At 40.1% G+C, this 18,321-nt stretch overlaps 2 protein-coding genes across 9 annotated transcripts in view; both read left to right on the top strand.

The window, feature by feature from the left end:
• LOC112153550 (protocadherin alpha-C2) overlaps positions 1-18,321 on the top strand; it is a 192,133-nt gene that overhangs the window by 57,374 nt on the left and 116,438 nt on the right. The window contains exon 1 of one of the 8 annotated variants that reach the window (XM_036213978.1): positions 2,310-4,824. The exons of 6 other annotated variants lie outside the window; for them this stretch is intronic. In XM_036213978.1, the coding sequence (XP_036069871.1) occupies positions 2,476-4,824 (2,349 nt within the window). In that variant the 5' untranslated portion in view covers positions 2,310-2,475. Of the gene's footprint in view, positions 1-2,309; positions 4,825-7,537; positions 9,970-18,321 lie in introns of those variants that run through there. One more of the 8 variants, XM_036213967.1, reaches the window with a different exon arrangement.
• Positions 12,679-15,206, top strand: LOC112153544 (protocadherin alpha-3; the record flags this gene model as incomplete). Its single annotated transcript, XM_024283848.2, is given in 1 exon segment — positions 12,679-15,206. A coding segment is annotated over 1 exon segment (2,363 nt), but the record flags the coding sequence as incomplete, so codon positions are not given.

The raw sequence follows: 18,321 nt of genomic DNA, 5'->3' as shown, positions 1-18,321 counted from the left end.
GAGACAAACGCTACATGTTAGTGGGACCCAGAATGAGTGTTGGATCTACCATAGTTCCTGGAAGTCACGCAAACACACTTGTACTTCCGGACAGGAGGAAAACTTCAGATGAGGTAGGATTCCTGTGGTGGAATATTTGTTGATCCGATGAAATGAAGTGTGTTGGTGTGTCTTGTGTTGGTTGTGAGGACAGCACTGTCCGTCTGGCCCAGATGGCTCGCCATGCCAAGCCCGAACAGCGCCGCCAGCAGGAAAAGGAGGCCAAAAAGGAGGCCAAAGAAGAAGAAAAAAAAAAGATAAAGAGCGTAAATGCCATATCTAATATGAACAAGATGTTCTAATGAAATCAAAATGTTTACACATTGTGCTCAGGGTGTTCTGACAATAAGAAAACAAGACTCAGAGGATGAGACATAATGAAATGTATAATTTCCATGACATTCCTTTTTTAAAATTGCTCAAGTTGGTCTCTGTTGCAAATTTACTTAACGCTTTTCCGCTATGCTGTTAATGTTGAAACTTTCAAAATTGTTATCGTTGGCTGTCCAGTTTTTTGTTACGTGATAGGTTTTTATTTCATGTCTGTATTTCTTTTTTTAAAAAAGCTTCAAATTGGTTTGAAGATTTTTTTTCCCTGGAAACTTTCCTCAACATCTTTAGGCTTCTTGTTGATAAGAACTTTAAATCTAGGGATCTGCGTTCTGTGTTTTTAGGGTTTTAGTAACAATGCATTTCTGTGCAGGAATCAGTGAGTTATGGATGGATGGATGCATGTTGGAACATTTAATAGTTGAGGCTACATTGAGATACTATAGTTTGGTCCTTTTCTTTTCTCTATTGTATCATATAGGCTTCAATGTTTATACAAGTTCAGTCCAATGTGCCCACAGTTGTTGGCTACAAGTTACTTCTGAAAGATCACCTCAGAATTTGGTCATGTTGAAGAAGGAGTTTCATTTTAACAGTTCTGATGTTTAGAACACATTGTAGTGTAAATCGCTGAAGTACAAGCCACATGAAAAATAAAAAAATGAAGGTTAGTTCAAGCAACGGTTTATTGGCTAGATTATCTGTCTGTTTGACTCTTTGACTAACTGTCTAAAGTTCACTTACTTTTAGATAGTGTGTCTGTAGGAAATATTATTTGGAGATGATCTTGGATCTGGATATGTTTGTTAAAAATCATGGCTTGTTCACTGAAGCACATTGCTGAATTTAATTGTTTGCTATTTTTGATTAAAATATAACTATTTCATTGTTTTAAAATGTATTTATTTTGACTCTGGATCAACTTTGTTACGTTTAACAATGCTGTTAGTTGTGTAACAATGATAGGTGCACACTTTTGAGATGACCTTAGCGTCCCTTTTTTTACACCAATAAATGCAAGACATAAAACTAAACAAATTATAATCTCTGGTGAAATAACTGCAGTAGATTAAGAAAAAAGTTGAAACATGTAAAACAAATATAGGTCTGTTATTAAAACATTTAAGAAATAAACTCAGTCTCCCAGCCTAAAGTTCAGATGTGGATACAATATTATACTTTAGTTTGACCTTAAAAAATAGTCTTATCTTTTTACCTTGGTTCCCTGTAGCTATCAAAACACATTTGTTTCTTGACAGAAAGAAAACATCAAAGATTAAAGTAAATATCTAGCCAGCAATAGTGTCTTTCTTTTCATTTTCATTTGTATTTTATGCAAAATTTAAGGCTTATTTCTTCAAGATGTCTGCTTACTCATGCCACTGCACTGTAGGAAAAATATTATTTATTTATTAGCTTAGCTCTAAAAAATGTGTTTGTTTTGGATCTTATCTTTTCAATGTTTTATAATTCCCCTTTCCTCTCTTTGTTTAACATAAATTGAGTTTTCACGCAGTAATTGTTCTTTCATGTTTTATTCATTTACAAATAAAAATTTTATAAAATAATAATAAGGCAGAACATTGTGGTATTTTAAAATAGGAAAACAACACAATTTGTAAATACACGAAAAGCAAAACGAAGTAAGCTTTAATGCAATTAAAATAGGGGGAAATAAATGGGTAACAGAGTATAGTTTCAATGTAGGCATCACAAGGTTACTACAAAAACCACTAAACATTTCCTAACGCTGTCCCTGGTCCTGAATATTGTTTTCCAGACGTTAAAAACACATTGGCGCCTTTAACAACAACTGTGATAGATAAGCTGGTTTAAAAGAGCATTTTTGTTTCTGCAATAAGAAAGCAGATCACATGGTGTCAGTATAGTGTAAAAAGTCTCCATCAGTGGAGCTCACACTGCTGCTTTGTGGTGGAACCTTTTTACACCGCTCCACCTTCGACAACAGCAGGATCGTTTCTGCGCATCGAACGTCGACAAGGTTGATTTGTTTCCGTCTTAAATCTGTAGCACATCCATGCCGAATTCTGGATTTTCAGTCGATCATTTGTCTGTGATGGATCATTGATAACAGACGGACAGACAATGGAACAAAGGAAACAAAGGGCTTCGGGATATTTGCTGCGATGCCTGATTCCCGTCGTTTTGTGCTGCATAGTCTCAGCCCAGGTGAGATATTCCATACCCGAGGACGTCAATGAAGGAACTTTGGTTGGACACATCGCGAAAGATCTGGGCTTAGACAAAACCACACTAAAAGGCAGGAAGTATCGCATTGTTTCAAATGATGCGGATCCGCTCTTCCGCGTAAGTCACAGTGACGGGATTCTGTACGTGAAGCGAAAGATTGACAGAGAGGAGGTGTGCGCGCAGACCGCTCTGTGCTTGCTGAATCTGAAAACAGTTCTGGAGAACCCTCTGGAAGTTCACTACGTTGGAGTGGAAATATTGGATGTAAATGATCATTCTCCGACGTTTCAGGAGAACGAGACCACGCTGGAAATGTCCGAGTCTGTGTTGCTCGGAGCTCGATTTCAGTTAAAAGCCGCACATGACGCAGACAGCGGCCAGTTCTCTGTGCAGCAGTATAAACTCAGCCAGAATGAGAACTTCCGTTTGGAGGTTAAGGATAAGGGAGACGATGGAAAAATACCGATACTTGTTGTTCAGAAACCTTTAGACAGAGAAACTACTGTCAGACATGTCTTGACGCTTACGGCACTGGATGGAGGGAAACCCCCGAAAACTGGAACAATGAGAATCATTGTGATTGTTTTAGACGTGAACGATAATGCCCCTATTTTCAATGAAGATGATTATTCAGTGACACTCAAAGAAAATGCTCCAACAGGAACAACTGTCGTTCAGGTGAATGCGTCAGATTTAGACGAAGGAACAAACGGGGAGGTTGTTTATTCATTTAGTAACAGCGTGAATGTAAATATTTTAAGGTTATTTAATCTAAATAAAGAAACAGGAGAGATAACTGTTAAAGGACAGATAGATTATGAAGAGAAAGACAAATATGAAATAGAAATTCAGGCGTCAGATGTAGGCACTGTTCCTCTCACAACAGAAAAAAGTGTGAAAATAAGGATAATTGATGTTAATGATAATACACCTGAGATCGAGTTTACATCCTTTTCCAGCTCTATTCCTGAAGACGCCAGAACTGGAACAACAGTTGCTCTTGTTAGTCTAAATGACCTGGATTCAGGTTTAAATGGCAAAGTTACTTGCTCAATAGATGACAATGTTCCATTTGCTTTATCACAGTCTGTGGAGGACAACATGTTTTCTCTGGTGATAAAAGCCCCACTGGACAGAGAGAAACAATCAATTTATGATTTAACCATAACTGCAAAAGATGCAGGTCAGCCTCCATTATCGTCTGAAAAAACTGTAAGTGTTGTGATATCGGACATTAATGACAACTGTCCTGAGTTTTCTCTGAGTCCTTACACGTTTTATATACATGAGGGAAATAAACAAGGAGTGTCCATATTTTCTATTAAAGCTCTTGATCAGGACTTGAATGATAATGCTCTCATTGCGTATCACATTATAACAGATGGAAAAGAAGACAACAAAATGGCTTCATTTCTTAATATAAACTCTGAAAGTGGAGAAGTTGTAGCTCTGAAAAGCTTTGACTTTGAAAGTGTGAAAACGTTCCAGTTCCACGTTGTTGCCACAGATTCTGGAAGTCCTCCTCTGAGCAGCAACGTGACAGTGAACGTGTTCATTCTGGATCAGAACGACAACGCTCCAGTCATCCTGTATCCAGTCAGCTCCAACGGTTCTGCTGAAGGGGTGGAGGAGATTCCCCGCAACGTGAACGCAGGACACTTGGTGACTAAAGTGCGAGCCTATGACGCTGATATAGGATATAACGGCTGGCTGCTGTTCTCACTGCAGCAAGTGACTGACCACAGTCTCTTTGCTTTGGACCGCTATACAGGACAGATCCGAACTCTCCGCTCGTTCACAGAGACAGACGAGGCTGAACACAAACTGCTCATCCTGGTCAAAGACAATGGCAACGTTTCCCTCTCAGCAACAGCTACTGTCATTGTCAAACTTGTGGAGCCCAAAGAGGCTTTTGCAGCTTCTGATGTTCAAAGTGCAGCAGCGGAGGATGAAGACAGTCACGTGACTTTCTACCTCATCATCACTTTGGGCTCCGTTTCCCTGCTGTTTCTCATCAGCATCATCGTGCTGATTGCAATGCAGTGCTCCAAGTCCACAGACTATACTTCCAAATATCTGCCAGAGCCCAATTATGATGGAACACTGTGTCACAGCATCCAGTACAGATCTGGAGACAAACGCTACATGTTAGTGGGACCCAGAATGAGTGTTGGATCTACCATAGTTCCTGGAAGTCACGCAAACACACTTGTGCTTCCTGATAGGAGGAAAACTTCAGATGAGGTAAGATTACTTCTAATGCTTAAGAGAATACTTGCAGTAAACGGGCTTTTTGGATGTTGAATTGATAACTAATATTGTTTCTAAAGTTGGCTGTCCCATTCTGTGCAACCTTTACCATTTTGCTTTTAAAAATCCTCAAGGCTATAGTTTCCTGAGGTCTTTGTCTTTTCCCGAGATTGCTGATCTGACCTAAAATTTTGTTAAAGAGTTTTCATTTTCTTTTTTTTGTATTACTTTATGTTATGTCCTGCTGCTGCTGTCTGGCCTCCTTTTCCATTCAGTTCCCTTCGGCTCATCTGGCAGGTGTGGCCAATGTGCCTTGATTGGCAGCTGGTGTCTATTTAAGTCAGAGGTGCCAACACCAAGCCAGCCAGCTAGCCAGCCAGGCACGGAGCAGAGCAGCAGGCTGGGTGTTAGTTTGTGTGGTGTTGGCTTGGGCTGGTTTATGTCCTCAGCAATCTTAGATTGCTGGATTTTGTTGTGTTAGTCTGGGGTTGGACCTTGGCAGTTCTGATTTGCGGGCTTTGTTTCATTTCTGTTCTTCAGGTAGTTTTGTTAGGCAGCCGTTAGCAGGGAGCTGCTGACTCCGACGGTCGTCATGGCTGGGTCAGTAGTCTCCCTGACTTATTTTTTCTTTTGGCCAAGGTTCCAACTCTGTTTTGGTTTGTTCTTTTTAACCAGCAAACTAATTATTTCTTTGTTCAATTTCAGGATGCAGGTTCTCATTTATTTTAATAAACTGTGTTTCCTTTATGTTCGGTGTCCAGTTTAATGTTATTGTCCCCACTAATGATCATCCCCTAGACTCCGGGCCAGTTTGCCCATTAGGGATGTAACATATGGGGGCTCGTCCGGGATATGTACCCCTTCATCCGGGATATGTTCCACCCCAAACATCCTCTGCCAGGATCTGTTGAACCCTCTGTCTGTTTGTCCCACTTAGCCAGGTGCATTTTCTTTGGGGTGATGCCTAGTTGGTGGCTTGTGTTTTGCAGCCTGTATTGCCCCAGGTTTTCGATCTGCCCAGGTGTTTTTGACGTTTCTATCTGCAGTGATGGTGTCAGTACTTGTTTAGGGGTGTTTTTCTCTTTTTTATATTTGTTCCTCGTGCTGCCACTTTGTTTAAGCCTTCAGGTTGTGGCAGTACTCGTTTGAGGGCCACAGCTGGTACCTCGTGCTGTCACTTTGAACCTTTAGGCTGTGGCAGTTACTCGTTTGGGGGGGAAATAGTTTGAGCCTCGTGCCTCATGTATTACTATAGTTTAAAAGCAAAGCATTGTTACTTTGCAGGCGTGTTTTATCTAGGGAAAACAAGAGGCTTACATGGGAAGACTTTTGGGAAAATAAAAATAAAAATTCTTGGCCTGCATATTTATAGGGAGCTATGTCTGTTTAACAAGGCTGAACGTTTTATTACTATCTTTGTATTAGTAGGTTTCCTTTACATTTTTAGATTTATATTTTAATAAGTCAGAGAGTTCCCTGCTTTTAAAGAAGTGGAATTGGACTAGGCTACATTTTTAGAAAGGCCTAAGCATTTTTACCCTAAAATGGTTACTGTGCTGTGCTTAAATAATGACAAAAAATAACATTATTTAGAATATGTATTTCTTAGAATATTTATTTCATTTGTGGACTGCACGGTGGTGCAGTGGTTAGCGCTCTTGCCTCACAGCAAGAAGGCCCTGGTTCAAATCCCAGCTGGGGGATCTGAAGCAGAAACACCAACTGAGGACCTTTCTGTGTGGAGTTACCATGTTCTCCTGTTCATGTGTGGGTTTTTACCGGGGACTCTGGTTTTCTCCCATCATCCAAAAACATGCTTCATAGGTTAATTGGTGACTACATTGCAGCTTGTTGTGAAAGTGACTTTGAGTGGATGTGTGACTGAGGCCCTGCGACAGACTGCTGACCTGTCCAGGATGTACCTTACCTTCACACAAAGGGACAAATCAGCCAAGAAGATAAATTGATATTTCATTTGTGCTGCAATGATGTGTATAGCACTCATGGTTCCTTGCAGAAAGTTTGATTCGTTTGAATCCTGTGACTTGTCTGTCTGAAGGTTGTAATTTCTCCTTGTGCATCAAGTGGGCTTTATCTGGAAATTTCAGATTGGTTGTAAAGTCCAAAACATGCTTCACAGGTTAACTAGTATCTCTTAACTATTCCTTTAAGTTTTAACATGAATGTGTGTGTCGTTCTCTGTCTTGTTGTACTGAGATGGAATATCCAGGGTTTTACCTGCTTGTACTCAATGGTGACTAGGATAGGCTCAAGCAACACAATGACCCAAAAAAAATTAAAGTAATTATCGAAAATGCGTGGATTTATATTATCATCTATTTCAAAAGATTTTTATATATAAATATATCCCTGCATCCTGCATTCATAAACCTGACTAAAAACTACTGCAGCATCTTAATTGAATAAAAATGAAATGTTGGCCAATATATATATATATATATATGTTAAGGGGTTGATTATATATTCATCCATTAATACGTTTTGCAAATTCAAAAAATGATACATTGACAAGTGTGAAATACACAATCTAACGCTTGGTGTCACTGGATTTCAAGAAATAAAGAACGTCTCCATGCGTAACGTCAGAGCAGCCGGTGGAGCTGATGTGGTAGCCTCACAAAGCAAGACCGAGACTAAAAGAATAACATAGGGTTTTTTCTCCTCTAAAAGATACCCTTATAGACCTATACAAGAGACGATTGCGAACTGGATTGTAAAGTGGGATTTCTTTGATGGACTGTGATGATTCAGCGCTCCGACATGGAACAAAGAGGACGCAACGCGCGGCAGCAGCGACGGGGTTGTTTTGTCTTTGTTATTCTGACCGTTTTCTGGAGCGGAGCTTTTGCGCAGATCAGATATTCTGTCTCTGAAGAGGTTCAAGGTGGAACTGTGGTTGGAAATATCGCGAAGGATTTGGGACTTGACAAGAATGCACTGAAGCTCAGAGGATATCGCATCGTTGCAGATTCATCCGAGCCGCTGTTTGAAGTGAATCAAAGCGATGGAAATCTGTATCTGAAAAAGAAAATAGACCGAGAGGAGGTTTGTGTAAAGAGCTCTCCCTGTTTGATCAACCTAAAGATTATGTTAGAAAATCCGCTAGAGATTCATTATGTGGAAGTTGAAATCCTTGATATTAATGATCACGCTCCTGTTTTTATGGAGAAAGAGAAACGACTGGAAATATTCGAATCGGTTCTTCCTGGGGCGAGGTTTCAGCTACAGGCTGCGCAGGACCCCGATGTGGGTCAGTTCTCTATTCAGCAATATAAACTCAGCCAGAACGAACATTTTAGAGTAGAAGTGAAAGATAGAGCAGAGGATGGTAAGGTTCCGTTTTTAGTCCTGCAGAAGCAGCTAGACAGAGAAACAACAGAGAAACATAAACTGCGTCTAACAGCCGTTGATGGAGGCAAACCTGCGAAATCTGGAAACATAGAAATAATTTTGGATGTACTTGATATTAATGACAACTCTCCAGTGTTCACTAAAGAATCATATTCTGCTACAATTAAGGAAAATATTCCGATTGGGACTGTAGTGATTCAAGTCAATGCAACAGATTTAGACAAAGGAGCAAACGGGGAAATCATTTATTCATTTGGTAATGAAGTCAATAAGAAAACATCTGAACTGTTCAGTCTAAATAAAAATACTGGTGAAATTACAGTGAAAGGTCAGATTGACTATGAAAAAAGTAAAATGTTCGACATTGATGTTCAGGCTTCAGATAGGGGGCATGCTCCTTTAACAACTGACAAAAGTGTTAAAATAAACGTGATTGATGTTAATGACAATCCTCCTGAGATTGAGGTGACGTCATTCTCCAACTCAATCAAAGAGGATTCCAAAATAGGAACTACAGTGGCACTAATCAGCGTCCGTGATTCAGACTCTGGAATTAATGGAAAAGTGATTTGTACAATTAAACAAGACGTTCCTTTTACTTTGTCTCCATCTTTAAAAGAAAACATGTTTGCTGTTGTGAGCATGTCACAGTTAGACAGAGAGATTAGGCCTCATTATGACGTAACAATCATTGCAAAAGACTCAGGAGATCCTTCGTTTACTGTTGAAAAGACCATCAACGTTGTAGTTTCTGATGTCAATGACAACTTTCCAGAGTTTTCAATGGCTCCATATACTTTTTACATCAGTGAGAACAACATTCCTGGAGCTTCAGTTTTTTCAGTGAAAGCCTTTGACCGAGACGATGGAGAAAATGCACTAGTTTCATATGGAATCCTAAGAGAAATGAACAGTGACAACAAGCTGTCTTCATTTCTAAGCATTAACTCAGAAACAGGAGAAATTTCAGCTCTGAAAAGTTTTGACTTTGAAAGTGTGAAAACGTTCCAGTTCCACGTTGTTGCCACAGATTCTGGAAGTCCTCCTCTGAGCAGCAACGTGACAGTGAACGTGTTCATTCTGGATCAGAACGACAACGCTCCAGTCATCCTGTATCCAGTCAGCTCCAACGGTTCTGCTGAAGGGGTGGAGGAGATTCCCCGCAACGTGAACGCAGGACACTTGGTGACTAAAGTGCGAGCCTATGACGCTGATATAGGATATAACGGCTGGCTGCTGTTCTCACTGCAGCAAGTGACTGACCACAGTCTCTTTGCTTTGGACCGCTATACAGGACAGATCCGAACTCTCCGCTCGTTCACAGAGACAGACGAGGCTGAACACAAACTGCTCATCCTGGTCAAAGACAATGGCAACGTTTCCCTCTCAGCAACAGCTACTGTCATTGTCAAACTTGTGGAGCCCAAAGAGGCTTTTGCAGCTTCTGATGTTCAAAGTGCAGCAGCGGAGGATGAAGACAGTCACGTGACTTTCTACCTCATCATCACTTTGGGCTCCGTTTCCCTGCTGTTTCTCATCAGCATCATCGTGCTGATTGCAATGCAGTGCTCCAAGTCCACAGACTATACTTCCAAATATCTGCCAGAGCCCAATTATGATGGAACACTGTGTCACAGCATCCAGTACAGATCTGGAGACAAACGCTACATGTTAGTGGGACCCAGAATAAGTGTTGGATCTACCATAGTTCCTGGAAGTCACGCAAACACACTTGTGCTTCCTGATAGGAGGAATACCTTGGATGAGGTAAGATTACTTCTAATGCTTAAGAGAATACTTGCAGTAAACGGGCTTTTTGGATGTTGAATTAATAACTAATATTGTTTCTAAAGTAGGCTGTCCCAGTCTGTGCAACCTTTACCAGCATGCTTTTAAAAATCCTCAAGATTATAGTTTCCTGAGGTCTTTGTCTTTTCCCGAGATTGCTGATCTGATCTAAAATTTTGTTCAAGAGTTTTCATTTTCTTTTTTTGTATTACACTATGTCACGTCCTGCTGCTGCTGTCTGGCCTCCTTTTCCATTCAGTTCCCTATGGCTCACCTGGCAGGTGTGGCCAATGTGCCTTGATTGGCAACTGGTGTCTATTTAAGTCAGAGGCAGCCACACCAAGCCAGGCACGGAGCAGAGCAGCAGGCTGGGTGTTAGTTTGTGTGGTGTTGGTGTGGGCTGGTTTTTGTCCTCAGCAATCTTAGATTGCTGGATTTTGTTGTGTTAGTCTGGGATTGGACCTTGGTAGTTCTGATTTGTGGGCTTTGTTTCATTTCTGTTCTTCAGGTAGTTTTGTTAGCCAGCCGTTAGCAGGGAGCTGCTGACTCCGACGGTCATCATGACTGAATCAGTAGTCTCCCTGACTTCTTTTTCTTTTGGCTAAGGTTCCAACTCTGCTTTGGTTTGATTCTTTTTAACCAGCAAACTAATTATTTCTTTGTTCAATTTCAGGACACATGTTCTCATTTATTTTAATAAACTGTGTTTCCTTTATGTTCGGTGTCCAGTTTAATGTTATTGTCCCCACTGATGGTCATCCCCTAGACTCCGGGCCAGTTTGCCCATTGGGGACGTAACATATGGGGGCTCATCCGGGATATGTACCCCTTTGTCCGGGATATGTTCCACCCCAAACATCCTCTGCCAGGATCTGTTAAACCCTCTCTGTGTTTGTCCCACTTAGCCAGGTGTATTTTGTTTGGGATAATGCCTAGTTGGTGGCTTGTGTTTTGCAGCCTGTATTGCCCCAGGTTTTCGATCTGCCCAGGTGTTTTTGACGTTTCTATCTGCAGTGATGGTGTCAGTACTTGTTTAGGGGTGTTTTTCTCTCTCTTTTTTTTTTTTTATATTTGTTCCTCGTGCTGCCACTTTGTTTAAGCCTTCAGGTTGTGGCAGTACTCGTTTGAGGGCCACAGCTGGTACCTCGTGCTGTCACTTTGAACCTTTAGGCTGTGGCAGTTACTCGTTTGGGGGGGAATAGTTTGAGCCTCGTGCCTCATGTATTACTATAGTTTAAAAGCAAAGCATTGTTACTTTGCAGGTGCGTTTTTTCTGGGGAAAACAAGAGGCTTACATGGGAAGACTTTTGAAAAAAAGATAACGTTTCTTAGCCTGCATATTTATAGACAGCTATGTCTGTTTAACAAAGCTGAACTTTTTATTACTATTTTTGTATTAGTAGGTTTCCTTTACATTTTTAGATTTAGATTTTAATAAGTAAGAGAGGTCCTTGCTTTTAAAGAAGTTGAAATGGACTAGGCTACATTTTTTATAAGGCCTAAGCATTTTTTCCCCTAAAATGGTTACTGTGCTGTGCTTAACTAATGACAAAAATAAGATTATTTAGAATATGTATTTCATTTGTGGGCTGCACGGTGGTGCAGTGGTCAGCGCTCTTGCCTCACAGCAAGAAGGCCCTGGTTCAAATCCCAGCTGGGGGATCTGAAGCAGAAACACCAACTGGTGGCCTTTCTGTGTGGAGTTTGCATGTTCTCCTGTGCATGTCTGGGTTTTCAACTGGGAGTCTGGCTTTCTCCCATCATCCAAAAACATGCTTCATAGGTGAATTGGTGACTAAACTGCAGCTTGTTGTGAAAGTGAGTTTGAATGGATGTGTGACTGAGGCCCTGCGACAGACTGCTGACCTGTCCTGCCTTCACACAAAGGGACAAATCAGCCAAGAAGATAAATGAGTATTACATTTGTGCTGCAATGATGTGTATAGACTCATGGTTCCTTACAGAAAGTTTGATTTACTTAAATCCCAGATCGTGACTTGTCTGTCTGAAGGTTGTAATTTCTCCTTGTGCATAAAGTGGGCTTTATTTGGAAATTTCAGATTAATTGTAGTCCAAAAACATGCTTCATAGGTTAACTAGTATCTCTTAACTATTCCTTCAAGTTTTTACAGGAATGTATGTGTCGTTGTCTGTCTTGTTGTACTGAGATGAAATATCCAGGGTTTTACCTGCTTGTACTCAATGGTGACTAGGATAGGCTCAAGCAACCCAATGACTCAAAATAAATTAAAGTAATTATCGAAAATGTGTGGATTTATTATATCATCTATTTCTATTTCATAATATATATATATATATATATATATATATATATATATATATATCCATCCATCTTCTTGGCCGCTTCTTCCCTTTCGGGGTCGCGGTGTGCCGGAGCCCATCCCGGCTACTGATGGGCGAAGGCGGGGTACACCCTGGACAGGTCGCCAGTCTGTCGCAGATATATATATATATCCCTGCATTTCTAGAGCTGACTAAAAACTACTGCAGCATCTTAAAAGAATAAATATGAAATGTTGTGAAAAAAAGATGTTAAGGGGTTGAATATATATTTATCTATTAATATTTTTGCAAATTCAAAATAGAATAAATGAATTTGTGTGAAATACACAATCTAACGCTTGGTGTCACTGGATTTCAAGAAATAGAGAACGTCTCCGTGCGTAACGTCAGAGTGGACGGTGGAGCTGATGTGGTAGCCTCACAAAGCAAGACTGAGATTAATAGAAGGACATAAGGGTTTTTTCCCCCGTGTAAATTATACCCTTAAATACCTAGCAAATAGACGGTTGCGGACTGGATTGTAAAGTGGGATTTCTTTGATGGACTGTGATGAATCAGCGCTCCGACATGGAACAAAGAGGACGCAACGCGCGGCAGCAGCGACGGGGTTGTTTTGTCTTTGTTATTCTGACCGTTTTCTGGAGCGGAGCTTTTGCGCAGATCAGATATTCTGTCTCTGAAGAGGTTCAAGGTGGAACTGTGGTTGGAAATATAGCGAAGGATTTGGGACTTGACAAGAATGCACTGAAGCTCAGAGGATATCGCATCGTTGCAGATTCATCCGAGCCGCTGTTTGAAGTGAATCAAAGCGATGGAAATCTGTATCTGAAAAAGAAAATAGACCGAGAGGAGGTTTGTGAAAAGAGCTCTCCGTGTTTGATCAACCTAAAAACCGTGTTAGAAAACCCGCTAGAGATTCATTATGTGGAAGTTGAAATCCTTGATATTAATGATCACGCTCCTGTTTTTATGGAGAAAGAGAAACAACTGGAAATATTCGAATCGGTTCTTCCAGGGGCGAGGTTTCAGCTACAGGCTGCGCAGGACCCCGATGTGGGTCAGTTCTCTATTCAGCAATATAAACTCAGCCAGAACGAACATTTTAGAGTAGAAGTCAAAGATAGAGGAGAGGATGGTAAGGTTCCGTTTTTAGTGCTGCAGAAGCAGCTAGACAGAGAAACAACAGAGAAACATAAACTGCGTCTAACAGCCGTTGATGGAGGCAAACCTGCGAAATCTGGAAACATAGAAATAATTGTGGATGTACTTGATGTCAATGACAACTCTCCAGTGTTCACTAAAGAAACATATTCTGCTATAATTAAGGAAAATATTCCGATTGGGACTGTGGTGATTCAGGTCAATGCAACAGATTTAGACAAAGGAGCAAACGGGGAAATAATTTATTCATTTGGTAATGAAGTTAAATCAAAAATTACTGAACTATTCAGTATAAATGAAAATACTGGTGAAATTACAGTAAAAGGTCAAATTGATTTTGAGAAAAGCAAAAGTTATGAAATTGATGTTCAGGCTTCAGATAAAGGACCAGTTCCTCTAACTAGTGACAAAAGTGTTAAAATAAACGTGATTGATGTTAATGACAATCCTCCTGAGATTGAGGTGACGTCATTCTCCAACTCAATCAAAGAGGATTCCAAAATAGGAACTACAGTGGCACTAATCAGCGTCCGTGATTCAGACTCTGGAATTAATGGAAAAGTGATTTGTACAATTAAACAAGACGTTCCTTTTACTTTGTCTCCATCTTTAAAGGAAAACATGTTTGCTGTTGTAAGCATGTCACAGTTAGACAGAGAGATCAGACCTCATTATGACGTAACAATCATTGCAAAAGACTCAGGAGATCCTTCGTTTACTGTTGAAAAGACCATCAACGTTGTAGTTTCTGATGTCAATGACAACTTTCCAGAGTTTTCAATGGGTCCATATACTTTTTACATCAGTGAGAACAACATTCCTGGAGCTTCAGTTTTTTCAGTGAAAGCCTTTGACCGAGACGATGGAGAAAATGCACTAGTTTCATATGGAATCCTAAGAGAAATGAACAGCGACAACAAGCTGTCTTCATTTTTAAGCATCAACTCAGAAACGGGAGAAATTTCAGCTCTGAAAAGCTTTGACTTTGAAAGCGTGAAAACGTTCCAGTTCCACGTTGTTGCCACAGATTCTGGAAGTCCTCCTCTGAGCAGCAACGTGACAGTGAACGTGTTCATTCTGGATCAGAACGACAACGCTCCAGTCATCCTGTATCCAGTCAGCTCCAACGGTTCTGCTGAAGGGGTGGAGGAGATTCCCCGCAACGTGAACGCAGGACACTTGGTGACTAAAGTGCGAGCCTATGACGCTGATATAGGATATAACGGCTGGCTGCTGTTCTCACTGCAGCAAGTGACTGACCACAGTCTCTTTGCTTTGGACCGCTATACAGGACAGATCCGAACTCTCCGCTCGTTCACAGAGACAGACGAGGCTGAACACAAACTGCTCATCCTGGTCAAAGACAATGGCAACGTTTCCCTCTCAGCAACAGCTACTGTCATTGTCAAACTTGTGGAGCCCAAAGAGGCTTTTGCAGCTTCTGATGTTCAAAGTGCAGCAGCGGAGGATGAAGACAGTCACGTGACTTTCTACCTCATCATCACTTTGGGCTCCGTTTCCCTGCTGTTTCTCATCAGCATCATCGTGCTGATTGCAATGCAGTGCTCCAAGTCCACAGACTATACTTCCAAATATCTGCCAGAGCCCAATTATGATGGAACACTGTGTCACAGCATCCAGTACAGATCTGGAGACAAACGCTACATGTTAGTGGGACCCAGAATGAGTGTTGGATCTACCATAGTTCCTGGAAGTCACGCAAACACACTTGTACTTCCTGATAGGAGGAATACCTTGGATGAGGTAAGATTACTTCTTGAAAGTGCTCAAAATAATACTCGCAGTAAACTGGCTTTCCCATTTGGATGTTGAATTGATAACTGATATTGTTTCTGAAGTTGGTTGTCCCAGTTTGTACAAGCTTTACCTGCATGCATTTAAAAGTCCTCAAGATCATAGATTTCTGAGGTCTTTGGCTTTTCAAGGGTTTGCTGAATTTTTGTTCAAGAGTCTTCATTTTCTTTTTTGTATTACTTTAGTTCAAAAGCAAAGCATTGTTACTTTGCGGGTGTGTTTTAACAGTGAAACACATAAGGGTTTCATGGGAAGTCTTTTGAAAAAAAAACTTTTCTTAGCCTGCATATTTATAGGGAGATGTGTCTGTAACTTGTTTGGCAAATAAATTAAATGTCTAGTAAATTTTACAAGACTATAGGATTATTTTGAACTGGGATTAAGTAATAAATATAACATTTATATATTTTTTATGCACAAATTACATCAAATGTGAACCATATTGCCAATGGTGATGGATCTGGGTTTTTCAATTCTTGTCAGACATGGATTGAAAGCTTTTACACAGTTGGAAACCAACAAACCAGATCAGTATTTATAGGGTGATATTTCAAATTTGTTTTATTCTATTTAACAAAGCTGAACTTTTCATAACTATCTTTGTATTAGTAGGTTTCCTTTACATTTTTAGATTTATATTTTAATAAGTCAGATAGGTTCTCTCTTTTAAAGAAGTTTTATTGGACTAGGCTACATTTTTATAAGGCCTAAGCATTTTTTCCCTAAAATGGTTACTGTGCTGTGCTTAACTGATGACAAAAAATAACATTTAGAATATTTATTTAATTTGTGGGCTGCATGGTGGTGCAGTGGTCAGCGCTCTTGCCTCACAGCAAGAAGGCCCTGGTTCAAATCCCAGCTGGGGGATCTGAAGCAGAAACACTAACTGAGGACCTTTCTGTGTGGAGTTTGCATGTTCTACTGTTCATGTGTGGGTTTTTACCGGGGACTCTGGTTTTCTCCCATCATCCAAAAACATGCTTCATAGGTGAATTGGTGACTAAACTGCAGCTGCTGTGAAAGTGAGTTTAAATGGATCTGTGACTGAGGCCCTGCGACAGACTTCTGACCTGTCCAGGATGTACCTTGCCTTCACACAAAGGGACAAAACAGCCAAGAAGATAAATGAGTATTTCATTTGTGCTGCAAAGATTTGTAAAGCACTCAGTTTATTTCGTTTAAATTGCAGCACGTGACTTGTCTGTCTGAAGGTTGTAATTTCTCCTTGTGCATAAAGTGGGCTTTATCTGGAAATTTCAGATTAATTGTGAATTCCAAAGACATGCTTCACAGGTTAACTAGTATCTCTTAACTATTCCTTCAAGTTTTAACAGGAATGTGTGTGTCGTTGTCTGTCTTGTTGTACTAAGGTGGAATATCCAGGGTTTTACCTGCTTGTACTCAATGGTGACTAGGATATGCTCAAGCAACCCAATGACTCAAAATAAATTAAAGTAATTATCGAAAATGTGTGGATTTATTATATCATCTATTTCTATTTCATAAGATATATATACATATATATATATATATATATATATATATATATATATATATATATATATATATATATATATATATATATATATCCCTGCATTTATAAAGCTGACTAGAAACTACTGCAGCATCTTAAAAGAATAAATATGAAATGTTGTGAAAAAAAGATGTTAAGGGGTTGAATATATATTCATCTATTAATATTTTTGCAAATTCAAAATAGAATAAATGAATTTGTGTGAAATACACAATCTAACGCTTGGTGTCACTGGATTTCAAGAAATAGAGAACGTCTCCGTGCGTAACGTCAGAGTGGACGGTGGAGCTGATGTGGTAGCCTCACAAAGCAAGACTGAGATTAATAGAAGGACATAAGGGTTTTTCCCCCCGTGTAAATTATACCCTTAAATACCTAGCAAATAGACGGTTGCTGACTGGATTGTAAATTGGGATTTCTTAAATGGACTGTGATGAATCAGCGCTCCGACATGGAACAAAGAGGACGCAACGCGCGGCAGCAGCGACGGGGTTGTTTTGTCTTTGTTATTCTGACCGTTTTCTGGAGCGGAGCTTTTGCGCAGATCAGATATTCTGTCTCTGAAGAGGTTCAAGGTGGAACTGTGGTTGGAAATATAGCGAAGGATTTGGGACTTGACAAGAATGCGCTGAAGCTCAGAGGATATCGCATCGTTGCAGATTCATCCGAGCCGCTGTTTGAAGTGAATCAAAGCGATGGAAATCTGTATCTGAAAAAGAAAATAGACCGAGAGGAGGTTTGTGAAAAGAGCTCTCCCTGTTTGATCAACCTAAAGATTATGTTAGAAAATCCGCTAGAGATTCATTATGTAGAAGTTGAAATCATTGATATCAATGATCACGCTCCTGTTTTTATGGAGAAAGAGAAACGACTGGAAATATCAGAGTCTGCTCTTCCGGGGGCGAGGTTTCAGCTACAGGCTGCGCAGGACCCCGATGTGGGTCAGTTCTCTATTCAGCAATATAAACTCAGCCAGAACGAACATTTCAGAGTAGAAGTCAAAGATAGAGGAGAGGATGGCAAGGTTCCGTTTTTAGTCCTCCAGAAGCAGCTAGACAGAGAAACAACAGAGAAACATAAACTGCGTCTAACAGCCGTTGATGGAGGCAAACCTGCGAAATCTGGAAACATAGAAATAATTGTGGATGTACTTGATGTTAATGACAACTCTCCAGTGTTCACTAAAGAAACATATTCTGCTATAATTAAGGAAAATATTCCGATTGGGACTGTAGTGATTCAAGTAAATGCAACAGATTTAGACAAAGGAGCAAACGGAGAAATAATTTATTCATTTGGTAATGAAGTTAAATCTAAAATCACTGAACTATTCAGTATAAATGAAAATACTGGTGAAATTACAGTAAAGGGTCAAATTGATTTTGAGAAAAGCAAAAGTTACGAAATTGATGTTCAGGCTTCAGATAACGGACCAGTTCCTCTAACTAGTGACAAAAGTGTTAAAATAAACGTGATTGATGTTAATGACAATCCTCCTGAGATTGAGGTGACGTCAT

This window comes from Oryzias melastigma, linkage group LG10 (assembly GCF_002922805.2).
Source record: "Oryzias melastigma strain HK-1 linkage group LG10, ASM292280v2, whole genome shotgun sequence".
In the NCBI taxonomy this organism is placed as follows: Eukaryota; Metazoa; Chordata; class Actinopteri; order Beloniformes; family Adrianichthyidae; genus Oryzias; species Oryzias melastigma.
The sequence above is the reverse complement of the archived record's forward strand: the minus strand, read 5'-3'. Positions and strand labels throughout refer to the sequence as shown.